Source organism: Medicago truncatula, chromosome 3 (assembly GCF_003473485.1).
Source record: "Medicago truncatula cultivar Jemalong A17 chromosome 3, MtrunA17r5.0-ANR, whole genome shotgun sequence".
Classification (NCBI taxonomy): domain Eukaryota; kingdom Viridiplantae; phylum Streptophyta; class Magnoliopsida; order Fabales; family Fabaceae; genus Medicago; species Medicago truncatula.
Window position 1 is genome coordinate 47,338,690 of NC_053044.1, and position 15,115 is coordinate 47,353,804.

General features: G+C 31.6%; 1 protein-coding gene across 1 annotated transcript; it reads right to left on the minus strand.

Moving 5' to 3' along the window:
- Window positions 1–914: 914 nt before the first annotated feature.
- On the minus strand, window positions 915–6,728 carry LOC11434524 (O-fucosyltransferase 38). The gene is made up of 11 exons (XM_024779907.2): window positions 6,393–6,728; window positions 6,019–6,118; window positions 5,754–5,821; window positions 5,187–5,275; window positions 4,913–5,090; window positions 4,011–4,139; window positions 3,272–3,408; window positions 2,947–3,160; window positions 2,651–2,835; window positions 1,850–1,945; window positions 915–1,568 (listed from the first exon to the last, which is right to left on the minus strand). Exons 1-11 carry the CDS (start codon window positions 6,618–6,620, stop codon window positions 1,430–1,432), a joined length of 1,563 nt encoding a protein of 520 aa, XP_024635675.1. The 5' UTR covers window positions 6,621–6,728; the 3' UTR covers window positions 915–1,429.
- Between the last annotated feature and the right edge of the window lie 8,387 nt (window positions 6,729–15,115).

A 15,115-nucleotide genomic window follows, 5' to 3' on the forward strand; every position in this document is an offset into this window, starting at 1 on the left:
ATTGTTTATCTTCTCTTCTTTTATTTTATCTGTGTAAAACAATTTAATAATTTTTCGAATCAATTGAGAAATGATTTTGGAAAATTAATTTTAGACGATTTTCACGATAACTTTTTAAATAGTTAACACAGTTTAAATAAATAGTTAATTTTTTTTTAGAGTTAAAGGTTAATTTTTTTTTAGATAGTTGATAAAGTAGGTTTTAAATTTGTCTATGTTTAAACCTAGATACCCCCCTTCTTATAAATTTTTAGTTATAAGCTACTTGACTAAAAATAAAAGTAGTGTAACAATGCAACTTCATTAACCACAAACTTGAATACAAATTTTAAATCTACGTGTAATTGAGTATTTGAAAATCATGGTTAACCACGTCTAAATTTTGTGGTGAATGAGTTTCGACACTTGATATATTCATTAATTATCTCATAATAAAATTACTCCATCCGATCGTATTTATAAGAAAAAATTGACTCTGAAACCCATTTTATAAATAAGACCGGAGAAAACATCAAATTTTACTGGGTTTTTACTTCATTTATTACTCCAAGTGAGAGAATTACTACATCACACAGAAAGAATGAGAAAAGATTTAATAATCGTAAAAATTAATTAATACTATAAACAAAATGGCAATTTTAAATCGTAGTATGGATGATAGGGATGATTTACAGCACTCGCCCTAATATTTTATTTCCAACACACTCTTATATATGATAAAATCCACGTAGGTCCATCTAAATTTGAGAATAAAACCCACATAAAGTGATACACCATCTTTAGTAAATAAGTATAAAATGACAAATAAATATAGATACATTTTTTGTTTTATTTAAAGATGATAAATGATTAACTTAATATACAATAGAGATAAAAAAAAAAATTAATTAGAATTAATAAGCTATAAGATCACATACTAGTTCAAGTCGCATCTAAAAAATGCTATAAGTTGATATAAGCAAATTATAAACTAACAGGGATAAGGTCATCTACCAAAAAAATTAACTATAAGATGATAGACGAGACTAGCTTGTCAAACATAATAACCAAAGATGGGAAGCTATTAAACTTTACAATGTAATAACATCTTGCCTTCCGCAATGGCTTCACCTGTAGACTAGAGTTCATTTCGGAAGCACATGGGACGGGGGTATTCTATCTATGAATTAGTATATAATGCCGATGGCTCAATGCTACTTGAAGTGAACTGTTGTACAGCTAAGGAGTTAGGCTGCCATCACTGTGGGTTTGTTGTTATGGGTTTCCAAAACCCCTGCGACCACATTGGTTCAAGGCACACGCAAGGAACCACCCATGTCGGAAATGGGTAGTTACAATTACAGTCTATCTAAAACATCTCCGCATATAAACAAGACCTTCCAAAAGCTTTAGATTGGAACTGGAACTGGAACTGCTGTATGGTTTCTTTTCACATTCTTTCTAGTTTGTTTCTCGAACCACATATACACTCTGGGTATGGATTTTCATAAAAGGACTCTTCAGTCCTGAAACGTGCCCGGCCTTTAACTCCCGGTAATGAACCTTGTCTTTTCCTTGGAGCTCCTTGCCTGCACATACGATTAAGAAAAATATGGAAGTTATTTTGACTTGAATAATTTGCAAACTGAAGTCAACAAGAGGTGAAAGGGAAATGATAGATGAAACAGAAGGAAATATATTACAGATTCAAAGGCAAAAAAAAAAAAAAAAACTTCTATGTTAAAGAAAAATTAATGATTTTAACGTCTAATCATCAAATCATTCATAATATGGTCACAAATGAGGGACAAAAAGGAGAGGGAATCTATTGAGCCCAAAAACATGATTTAACATTAAGCAAGAAACTTACCTGTTCTTGTGCATCCGCTGCACCATATGTGACAGTGCCGCTCCTTCTACTAGCTCTCCAGTTTCCAGCTTATCAAATATTCCAACAAGTCCTTTCCTGAAAATAAAAGGAATAAGAAGATTAAAGAGATATATTGAAGAATTAAAATTGTCAAGGCCTCTGGGTGGTCCAGTTTCTGAACTATCAGAAACTCAAGTATTTCTCTACAGAAGCAAGTGAAATAATGAGACGGTAAATTATTTAAACTTCCATAGCATATATATATATTTCATGGAACAAAAATAAGGGTTTATATACTATGCGGAATCAATATAATTGGAAAGGGAACAGATGGGGAATCCCATCAACTTGTATCATAACTGAAGTAGACAATGAAAGCTTGAGAAAAGCTGAATACGATGCTCAGACAAGCTTGAGAAAAACTTAGATGATCGATTATTGACTTTTTTTAAGGAAAAAATTTAGATGCAGTACAATAAGTGCTGTTTGTACTGTTATACACTGAAATTTTACCTAAACTACCTTCTCCTATTTTTAAGGGAAACAATTTTGGTGATATTTGTATGTGCAATTAACAAAGCACGGTATCTATGGTACTGTACCTAAGTTTGATCCTTTTTTTAATCGTGATTATTGACTTGATTATAGAACACTGGTGGAAAAAAATAACTACATTTTGGAAAAGACAGAATCAAAATAAACGGAAGGAAAACAAGCCTATATCTCTATAGGTAGTTCAAAACTCACATGTATCAACATTCCCAAGAAAATTCTACAATTATAATTTCTTGAATTCAGTACCTGTCTGGGTTGATTGTTTTGCGGTGATCTAAGAACCTGCGGTGTCCCTCAACAGCTCGTGCCATATTTCCCGAATAAGATGGAACAAACACATCACTCTCTACAGAGATTATGTAATCGACTGCAGCATTTTGAGATGCATGATTGGTGAAAGCTTTTAGCTCTTCAGGAGTTGCAAGAGATTCCTGTTAACATTTATCAATCACTTAATCAGGCGAACACTGCGCCTCACCCAAAGATTATGAGCTATTTGAAGTACTTGTTAACACAGTTCGACAACATATTAGTTTGCGCACCTTAGAGATTAGATTAGGGAAGCGGGAAGAGAGCTCTGATAGATGAGTATTACCACCATAGATCTCCCCTGCAGCAATGTATATTGGTGTTGATGGGGGAAAGCCAAGAGCTTGAAGAAAAATGCCAACCTCCTTTGGAGTCAATGGACAAAATCCTCCAATTCTCTGTTCTGTTGAGTTTATCTTTTTTACTTTCCAATAATTTGTAGTCTCCCTAGAAGAATTGAAACAAACTTTTCTTAAAAATAATCATTGGAATTGCTGGGCATATATATTTCAAATACATGGTAGAATGATTCAGCACACATATAATAACTGATCTCACCTTAAAATTCTCAGCTCTTCAGATTCTGCATCTGTCAGACCATAAGCACAACCAGTAAAAGATAGCATATCTTTCTCATATCTTAGATGGAGAGCAATATATCTTTCCCCGCGTGATCTCAGCCGATCTACCAACCTCTGTTTTTTAACCGTCATGTATGCTCAGAACCTAATTTACCACGAAGCCCCATGTAGACATCTTAAATGCATCAAAAGTGAAGGACATTGTGATCCTGGGATCACATGCATCGTTTTCTAGCATGATGTACAGAAATATTGGACTTAAACTGGCAAGGTTTGAATCTAACTTTTCAGCATCTAAAATATTTAATTTGCCATGCATCCATGTGCCCTCAAGAAAATCCTCTTAAATTAAAACATTCATTCAAGAAAATCCTCAAGACAATAGTCTGAATCCTATTCTTTCTCCTTTGAAGTACAACTTTCTTAAGGATTTCCAATTATTATTTAGGCACAAAATGGAAAGCAGTTCATTTTAATTTGTATCTTTACATATGATATCACCTTTTTCATTCTCCCTAAATTGCTTCATTTAAAATGCTTTAAAAAATGTTAGTATATAATTTAATACACAAAAAAAATGTGAGAATTGAATCGGTTATTTCCTCTTTAATCTCTATCCCAGAATTTTATCAGTTAATAAATCCCAATATGATGCACAGATGATATTTCTATGGCACATATAGGAGCATAGCAGTTGCATCGAAAAAAGGCCAAACCTTTCCTAGATTCTCAATAGGAGGAGAAAATCGAAGTGCATGATACATCGCACGGCATCTCAACCTCTGGATGTCTAGAGGAAGATCATTGTTTGCAAGTCGAGAATCTGATTTGGCAACATGAATCACCTGAAAAATCAAAACATTATTTTCTTAAGACATTCAGACTACGAAATGTGTAGCACAAAGACAAAATATGAAAAATCAAATCTTTGAGAATGGACATCAAGTTTGTGCATGCCCAGAAGCATGTAGTAGTAACAGAAACATCAACGAAAAATCTAATTTGGTCCTCGCTACCTAAAATGGACATCTTTAAAAACATGTTGCATTGCATTCGAAAACAAAGCAATTTAAATACTGGCAAACAACAGTTCTGGTATACACTATACAACTATAATATATCCATCTCTTATTGCCATTGCAGCAATGACAGCATTAACACAGTAAAGGATGAGCATTCTATATTCTTCTAACACAAATAAACTTCCCCCGTATATTTTGCCACACAATATTACCTGACTAAAACTTTGCAATATATATTACTAAGTTTACTTGATGGGGTAAAAATATCTCAACTATGCCTATATTCATATTCATGTGCCAAATATTTAAATTGAGCTGCGAGCCAGCCTATCGCCCATTTCCTTTTCACTAGGTCTTTGTATAGGCTAAAGAAGATTGGAGCACAAAGGTGTCTCTGGTGAGTGGTGACTGGTCATACTGCTACTTTTCACAAATAGAAATATTCAGAAGCAGAGTACTAATTTTCACAGGGAAGGGAACTATTAGAGATAAAGCAAGCTAAACCATGTTTACTAATTAGCAAGTTTTACAATGAAGCTTTCTGTGGAAAATTAAAACCAACAAAAGTTGGTCATTGTAGAGGAAAACTTGAGTACCTGATAATCATTCCATAACCTTGTCATCTCTTCATAATAACCAACTCCAGACCAGGAAGTAAAGTGTTTCCTAGCCCGAGGGGCAGCTTCCAAGTTCTTGGGAAGTTCCTGAACAATCCCGATATCTCCTTTCAGGGATTCAATGAAATGAAACTCATCGAATACGTCTGAAAATACACTGTGCACATGCCCATAAAGAAGATAACATTAGAAAAGGTTAAGGTATGCTTCTAAGGAGCCAACTGATGCTGAAATAGAGTATACCCAGAAATACCTCGAGTCTTTCCAGAATGAACGTTTATCCAACTGAGGGATGACTAAAGTTGCATTCATTATATGTGCCACAGCCACCATGTCTGCTATCTATGGCAAAAAGGATTAATTACTAGTTTACAAGAGAGGAAAAAGTATAAAAACTTATAATTAGAAAAAAAGTTGGCTTCACACTTAGTCACTACCCAACCCTAAACAAGATGACATCAACACAAACCAAAATATGTAGGGATGAGACAACGTAATTTGCACTTCAGCATAAACAATGTATTATGTTTGTTTACCGTATGCAGAGAACTACTGAAGTTTTGGCATAAATTGGGAGAAAAAGTTATCGTGTTCATAACTGACAGAAGGAAAACAAGGGGGGAAAGAACAAGAACATGAATATTGAATTCCTATTATTTCATGCCAAAAGAATTAACCCAAAGACCTATTTTGATACAAGAAATTTGAAATAGCAATTATACAATATGTATTATCATGTACCAAAGTTTTGAAAGTGTAATTGAATGAGAATATATGATTGTGCGTACAATTAAAGACATAAGAGTCAGAAGCTACTTACACCAGTTCGCATTTGATTGAGTCCACCGTTACTTCTAACAGACAGATAGCGATCAAATTGTTGGACACCTGATGTAGTAAAATGTAGTTATGAATTAGCACGAGAGACAAAAATCTCTAAACAATGATAGCAAGGCTATACTATGCTCGACAAACAAACATTTACAGACTTTCTTTTAATGGCTGAAACACAAAACCTTGAATAAAAACGAGCAAAAGTGAGTGAAATAAGAAAATTCAATTCTACAAGAAGCTATAACATGAACCTTTATATTTCGCAGTTGGCTTGACACAAGGGTGGAATCCATGACTGTTAGGAGAAACCCAAAGTTGTCCGTCGTCCTTGAACCTAGGTGGCTTTGGCACCTGTAACAAATGCAACAGTTATTGAAGCCTGAATTTGCACAAATCGAAATCGAACAATAAAATAAAATCTCTACAAATAAAAGCATACATTGTTCACATGTGTTATGTGTTATGATGCATTTTCCATTATCAAAACTGTTAAATGGATCCAATGCTAGAGAGTTCTATAATGTACGCAGAAATTGCCTCAATAATCAGGATTAATTACTCTTAATTAGAGTAGGATTTGGATCTCTGACAATAAATAGAATCAAATCGAAGATTTGATGTGTACCTCGTGAGATCGAGAAATGTGAGGATGCGGTTGATCTTCTTCGTCGGTGATGAAGGTTCTTACGTATAACAAGAAGATGAAGACGGAGAAAGCGAAGACGAAAATGGTGTAGAAGGTGATGATACTTGGAGATAATTTTCTGGTATGAAATCTAGCCATGAAACCTCTGATATACTTGGATTCTTTCTTCTTCTTCACGCTGCGATTCAGAAAAACCCGTGTCTGCATCAATTGAAGCTAGACACCGTTATTACACAGTCTTGGCACACTTGCTATGTATTTTCGCTCAATTTGTTTTTTCCTTACACTTGTTAATCTTTTTTTTTTGACAAGAACACTCGTTAATCGTGTTAATGTTAGTGTATGTATATTGTAAGGGAGAAGATTATTTATTTTTAGTCCCTTTATTTTAATAGAAATGATATTTGTACAACCATTTTTTGACAATTTTCTCTTTTATATTCATATTATACTCTTATTCTCTCTCTTTCTTTTTTTCTCTCTATTGATTTTGATCAATAAAAAGAGAGAGAAAAGAAATTATTCAACATAGTTGTTCAAATATCACTGCTCTTATTTTAATTATGGACATATACATTAAGCCACCCATTAGCTATGCTTTTGTAGCCAGTCGCGAAAACGATTACATCAAACTCTTTTTCCATGTTGTTTCCAAATAGTACAACTTTCTTTTTCTCAATTCTCGTAAATATCTGAAGGAACAACCTGTGACATCCAAATTCAAAGTTATGTCACTCATACCTTAATAAAAGTGTTATAGGTTTGAAACAATTATAATTTAATTTTAATAAAAAAATCACCAATAATAAATATCATGAAGTACCTGTGTTGATAAAAAATTGTTTTACCCTCTATACAAAATTATTAAATTATACTACTTAAGTTTTGTGTTAATTAATCATCTACATAAGCATGGTATTAATAACTAATAAAATACTTCCTCCATTTTTAAATATAAGTAAAATTGATTTTTTATGTTCATTTATTCATTTAATGATGTATGTGGTTCATATTATAAACCACATACATCATTAGATGAATGAACCTAAAAAGTTAATTTTATTTATATTTAAAAACGGAGGGAGTACCTTTATAGATCCCTAATTAATCTTTTCGATGGTTCCAAAATCAATAACTGCAGATTTTCCTATCACGTTCTTGAGTTGTAAAGGTCCCAATTTGGGACGATAAATCTCATACTTGGACAAATCACCATATTTTAGTTTTGCCGAAAAGTAATGATAGCATCCACAACATCAACCGGCAAATAATTCACCATTCGCATCCCTTGACGAATCATTTCTCTACTGAAGACATGAAACTGGTAAAAGAAAAAAAAACTTAAAACATTCAATACCACAAAACACATATTTTCATTACGCTTTCCATGCATATTTTTTTTTGGGTTAAATATGTTTTCGGTCCCTATAAATATGTTAGTTTTTCGTTTTAGTCCCTCTAAAATTTTCCTTCAATTTTTAGTCCCTATAAAATTTTCAATCACTACTTTTGGTCCCTATTTTTAATTTATTTTTTAATAAAATTGTGCAGAAATGTGTAAAATATTCTAAAAAACATTCTTAAAAAAAATTAGAATTTTTTAACAAAGTACAAATTAAATATGAATTTTTAACCGTAAAAAATATAAAAATTCATATTAAATTCATTTTTTGTTAAAAAATTCTAAAAAAATTTTGTAGTGATTCTTATAATATTTTGAATTTTTCTGGAAAATTTTATTAAAAAATATAAATTCTACATATGAGTTTACTTTAAAAGAGGGACCAAAAGTGAAAATTAACAATTTTATAGGGACTAAAAGTTGAAGAAAATTTTTTTAGGGACTAAAACGAAAAGTTGACATATTTACAGGGACTAAAAACATATTTAACCCTTTTTTTTATATTGACTTGACACAAATAATATCAACATAACGGAGTTCAACTATCGAGCCAATATAATGGAATTCAACTTTACAAGTGTGTTTGGTTAAGAAGAGAAATTGTGAAGAGAGAAATAGGTGAGAGAGAGAGTGAGAAGAGAGAAATATGTGAGAAATAGAGTAGATTTGATGTGTTGTTTGGTATAAGAGAGATATGAGAGAAATAGAAGAGAGAGAAGTGTTGATTATTTATAAAAGTACTAAGATGCCCCTACAATAAAAAATATCCATTAAAATTATTTAATCTTTGATTCAATTTTATTTTCGTTAATTACATTATTTAATTAAGCTTTATATTAATTAAATTAATTAGTTTTTTGTGCTAAATTAAATAAATTAGTTTAATTGAATTAAGTTAAACTAATTATAGGTTTTTTTATGTAATTTAATTGATTATGAAGAAAATTTAAAAACTTTACTTACTATTTGTACTGTACTACTAGGATTAAATTAATTAGTTTAATTGAATTAAGTTAAACTAATTATAGTTTTTTTATGTGAGTTAATCGATTATGAAGAAAACTTAAAAACTTTACTTACTATTTGATTTGTCCTGTACTACTAGGAAATGAACGCTTTATAACCGGCCAATATTTGTGTTTTCATGTTGCAAGCTTGCAATTTCATAAGGGTATAAGTGGGATTAAAATAAAAATGTGGACTCCTATTCTCTTTCTTCTCTATTTTGGAGAGACTAAAAACAGCCATGGGTCCCACATGTTTTTATCTCTCTTCCCTCTTTCTCTTTGCAACCAAACAGGAGAAGTTTTGAACTTCTCTCCTATTTCTCTGCATGTTCTTTCTCTCTTTCCTATTTCACCTTAACCAAACACAGTGTACATGCTACTATCATTTTCAACATTATAGACGCTCGTTACCATACTTTTCAATTAAATGATTTTAATATGGATTAAAAAAAATTGTCTAAAAGTGAACTCTTACATTAGTTTACTAAAATAATACATTCTTCCACATTTTTTTTTATACAAAACTTAGTTTTTTTTTTTTATATCCATGATAGAAGCACCCTAAACCCTTAAGATAGTTAACATACGAAAATATTGTACAACATTGATATTCGAAAGTTATGGATATCTAAATAGATAGGTCTAATACAATCTCAAAAAAAAAAAAAAAATTGAAAATTTGATAAAATTCATCTTTGTCATTAAATTTTTAAATAAATAAACAAACAAATAAATCAATTTTCTATGCTCTCTAAAAAATTGTCTATGTGAGGAGATTTATATGTATCCTTACTATTAGGGATACAAATTTAAATTATTTCATTGTGAATGATATTGTTGCATGAAAAGAGTGAGTTAGAAATGTTCTTTACCGGACTTCAAACGATGATAGACGGGTAAGCACCCCAGTTATGGAGATCATAAGCAATCTCCATTTATGAGTTACCACACCCAACTACCAAAACCTCTTTTGATTCATATTTTGAACCAGATTTGTAATATTTCGAGTGTACCACCTCTCCTTCAAAGTCATCCATTCCAGGCACGTTAGGAATATAACCTTCACTTTTTTTGCCGGTGGCAATCACAAGAAACTTTGCCTCATAAAATTCCAATATTCCTTCTTTAGTATTCTTTGTTTCAATCCTCCATTTGTCTCTAACTTCACCATACTTAGCATACTCAACTGTGCGACAATAATGAGATTTTATGTTAAAATGTTCGACATATTTGTCTATATACCGAAGGAATTGGTCTTTGGATAGGTAGGTTGGGCCTGAGGGTGGATAAGACATGAGAGGTAGAGAGCAAAACTCACTAGCCAAGTGGAGGTTCAAACGATCATAAGCATTTTTTTCTCCAAAGAGAATCACAACAATCTTCCTTTTCCAGTATGATATGAGAGATGGAGTTTTGTGTTAGGCAAGCTGATATTGCTAGGCCAGAAGGACCAGAACCTACAATTACAACTGTGGATTCTTGCATATTGTTGTTGTAGTAATCTAGGATCTAAGTATCTCTGATATGTTTGTTTTGTTAGACTCCAATATGCTTAAGCCAACAAGAAGTTGTATAATTTATAATCATGTATGGAAGCATAAGAACATGTGTTGATTTTTACCCGTGATATTTTGGTTGATTTTCCATTCAGAGAATTACTACATATGATTCTAGTTTAAAAAAATTGCTATATGAAAAATGGGTACCATTCATGTATCTTTTACAATATTCCACGCATTTTTGTACAATTTCATTAAAAAAATACTAAAATTAGGAACAAAAAGTAGTGATTGAAAATTTTATAGGGACTAAAAGTTGAAGAATTTTTTTAGAGGAATTAAAACAAAAAGTTGGTATATTTATAAGGATCAAAAACATATTTAACCCTTATTTTTATGTGCAACAATAACAAATTTGAAAGCTCTCATATTTTCAAGTGATCAAGAAAACTTGAATCCTCGTTAAAATAGTTCATGGTAAAATTTACTTATACCTCCTCATAAAACTCCAAATCAACATGGTCCCTTTTCCTTGGGACTAGAGGATCAAATTAATGTTTATTTTTATCTATAGTTAAGTATTCATTAGGCATGTTTTTTTTTACCCTTTTTTAAAAATATTAAAATGAAATATATTAGAAATCAAAAATAAGTCTTCACAGCACAAGATGTACCAAAAGGACTTATTAAGATAACAAAGTTACATTACAAAAAGTTTCAAAACAACAAAAGAGCAAAACAGATACAAAAACTAAGTAAGGGTATTTTGACTTTTATATAGTCAAAATCAAAAATTGTGTATTTTGACTTTAACCACCAAAGGGTCTGAAACTTAACTTCTTCACATAAGTACTGTAAATAGTTTACACTTGTGTTGAAAAATACGCCTATTATGATCTTTTCAAATAACTCAAACTACATACATCCAAGTAATATTAAGAGCCAGGCGTACACATTTTGAATGGCCACCTAGCCCACCAAACTGCACTAGATGATCCAATAACTTCCCATGAATTGTCGTTAAGAAGCCTAGCCATCCTGAAACTAGAGGCCAAATTCGGCCATAAAAATCACAATACCAATAAGTGATCCTTATCTTCTAACTAACCACACCTGTTGAAAAATGACGAGTATTTTGATCAAGAATATTCCGCCTCACCAAGTTCTCCTTAGTCGGGACATGGTTAAAAACCAACCGTCAAACAAAACTATTAATTTTAAGCAAAACCGCTTTTAACCACAAAACTTGATTATTGATTGAATTACTGTTGTCTTCCATTATAGTCAAGTTAATTTAAAGACTTTTGATATTATAACAACGAGATGAATGTAATTTTCAGACCCAAGGATCCTCCATGTAATGCCCTATTTTAATATTTAATCATTTTATTGAGTTTAGAGTCTATTTTTATGACTTATGTGATTTATATGATTTTTGTGAGGTGTTGTTGATTTATTAAGAGGCTTATTTTATTATTTAATAGAATAAGATTTGAAAATAAAATAAGATTAAGTTGTGGGGGCTGTTTTGGAAACTAGAAGAGTTTAGTGGAATAAGTAGAAATATATGTTATTTGGTGAAGAAATATGTGTTATTTGTTTTAGAAATATATGTTATTTTGTGTAGAAATATATGTTATCTGGTGTAGAAATATATTTCTTATTTGGTGTAGAAATATATATATGTTATAGAAATATATTTGTTATAGAGATATAATTGTTATTTGTTATAGAATTTTTTTTTTTTTATGCTTCCTGTGCTTTTCTTCTCTTCTCCCTCTTTTGACTTGTGTTGACGAGTCTTTCTTCTTTTTCTACTTCCTTCTGCCCCTTCGAAATTAATAGTGTTCTTAAGACCATAATCCCTCTTCTGTTTAATGTCCTTTTAGAGAAGAGAAAACGGTAGAGTCCTTCGTCGATCAATCCAAGGTAAGGGTGGGACTAGCCATCAATAATTCTAAGTGTTTTAATTCTGAAAATGGTATTTAACATGTTGTAGGTTTAGTTTTGAGGATTTGGGAATTAGGGTTAAAAGTGATAAATTGTTGATTATATGATTGAAACATTGGGTAATCTTAACCATAGAGCTTGAAGTGAACTTTTGTTGTTCTTGAGAACTTTTATGAAAAATGTGATTTTTGTAAAATAATGTTTTGGGTCATCTTTTATGTGGTTTTGAGTGCCTTAACATGTATAGAAATGGTTAAACAAGTTTTTGGATCAAATTTGGACATAGAGAAGTTAAAATTGGGATTTTGGGGGTGAAAAATGGGTTTTTCCCGAGTTGCTCTCTGACAGCATGTCATGTTTCATGTTCTTGCGTCTTTTTCACATGTTTCTGTTTTGAATTGGCCTTTGATGTAAACATGAAAGTTGTAGATAATTGAGTTAGCTTTCCAGTGGCTTTGGTTTGACGTGAAAATGATTTTTGGTTCTTGAGATATGATGAAAATACTCCAAGTAGGTCTTAGTGAAATTTTATGAAAATTCAGCATAACCGTTTCTAAGTTAATCCAAAATTTATGGAATAATTCCAAACCTCAAAACTAGAAGTACTAGGAGTTTAATTAAGGGTTTTAAGAGTATTTAACATGTGTTGTCATGGATCTAATTTGGTTGGACGTGAATATCTTTGTTGAATAATTTGAGATACATATATTATGTGAATATTGTATGATTTAGAAATAATGTTGTACATGATTGATGATTTATTATGTATATGTTGATGAATATGATTTGATGTTGATGGTAATGTAATATATTTGTATATGCATTATGTGAATTATATAAGATGTTTAAGTTGTTGTTGATTATCATTTGATATTGTTATATCTTGAGATGTTTACGTGCTGCCTATGTTGCTGTTGTTGGTTATGTGAAATATTTATATGCCTTATGTAGAAAATGTATGATGTTTAAGTTGTTGATGTCTCTCATTAATATTGTTATGTTGTGAATTGCTTGTGTTGTTTCTGTTGCTGTTGAATATTGATCAAGTTGCAGGTGTTGGTCTAAGTTGTAAAATTGTAAGTTGTCGTTCCAAAGTATTGGAGTCTTAAGTTGTTGATGTTATCTAAGTTGTAAGTTGTCGTTCCAAAGTATTGGAGTCTTAAGTTGTCGATGTTGTCCAAAGTTGTAAGTTGTTGAGACCATACATACTCATTTAAGTTGGGGGCTTGATGCCCTGAAGCCTTTGCTCAATTAAGTTGAGGGCTTGATGCCTTGGGAGTATATTAATGCTCAAATAAGTTGAGGGCTTGATGCCCTGGGAGCCTATTTACGCTCAATACGTTGGGGGCTTGATGCCCTGAATTGGTACCACATGCATGATTAAGAAGTCGAAGTTGCATTGTCGAGTCAAAGTCGTTGTTGATGAGTTGTCATCCATGGATTGTTAAGTTGTTGACGAGTTGTCATCCATGAGTTGTTAAGTTGTTGATGAGTTGTCATTCATGAGTCGTTAATTTGTTGAGTTGTCTTCTACCCATGTGTTGTTTATGAAGTGCTTATGAAGATTATATGATGTTATGAAGTTATATGATGTTGATTATGATGTTGTTTATGATATTGATTATAATGTTATGATATTGTTTACGATGTTGATTATATGATGTTATGATGTTGTTTACGATGTTGATCATATGATGTTGATTATGATGTTGTTATGATATTGATTATGATATTGTTAAGCGATGATTTTTATGAAGTTGTTATGCGATGATTTTTATGATGTGATGTTATGTTGTTATAAGATGATCTTTATAATGTGTTGTTTATGTTGTTATAAGATGATCTTTATGATGTGTTGTTTATGTCGTTATGAGATGATCTTTATGTTGTGTTGTTTATGTTGTTATATGATGAATGTATATGATGTGATGAATATGATATTAATGATGACTATAAGTTGATTGAGCTGTTAATGAAGTACTATATGAAGAATTATTATTATTAATTGATGATGTTTAAGTTGTTAAATGCTTTTGATGAATTATATGCTTATTATTATTGAATGTGAAATCTCACCCCTTCTGCTTGGAAATGTTGCCCACCATGGGTAACTTGCAGGTAATCAAGAATAGTTGATGTCGTGTGAGGTTTCTCTCTCGTGTGTCTTAGGTGCTCTGATACGTAACGGGATGAGATTTTGTTGTTGCTTTCTATTCCTTACGTATTATTTTATGAATTATCATGAACATGTTGTTGGAAGAATTTTAAGAGATTTTACGTTGAGGCCCTTGTGCCAAAGTTGTTTAAAAGTTGAATAATTTCCGCTGCGAAGTAATAAATATTATGACGTTGAATTTTGAAGGATAAATAGTTATTTTATTCCGTTTATGATTTTAAGAAAAGTAGTGTGACATTCCGTTTATATTGAAATACTCTGATTTATATGTGAAATTTTTAAGTTGGGAAAACGGGGTGTTACACTCCACCCCCACCTGCAAAACAATTGTAGTTAAACGGTCGACACACTCCCCCACTAACTCTTCATCCCAAACAAAAAATTGCCTCCGCCATTTCATGGTTTTTTTTATAACTATTATAATTTAAACTTATCAACAACCATTTGATATCAAAATACAAGTTTATATTACTTAAGCTAGCTAAATCTCACATGCACTTTTTCTTTGTCTGTCATAAAGCAATGGCTTGCTGGAACCTCCTTGGCATAGGTGGCATTATTCAAGAGTTATTACACAGGGCAAATTCTTTCCAACAAATGTTTTTTGACTTATTTAGCAAACTCCATGATCAACAAAGACAACTAGCAGGTATGACCCTTTCGAGCTT

Bases quoted from the DNA above. Each gene is read 5' to 3' on its own strand.
- LOC11434524 (XM_024779907.2), bottom strand. From the start codon at position 6,620: ATGCAGACACGGGTTTTTCTGAATCGCAGCGTGAAGAAGAAGAAAGAA. The intron at 6,119-6,392 runs GTACACATCAAA...CATTTGTTACAG, and splicing joins ACATTTCTCGATCTCACGAG to GTGCCAAAGCCACCTAGGTT. The intron at 1,569-1,849 runs GTAAGTTTCTTG...TCGTATGTGCAG, and splicing joins CAGCGGATGCACAAGAACAG to GCAAGGAGCTCCAAGGAAAA.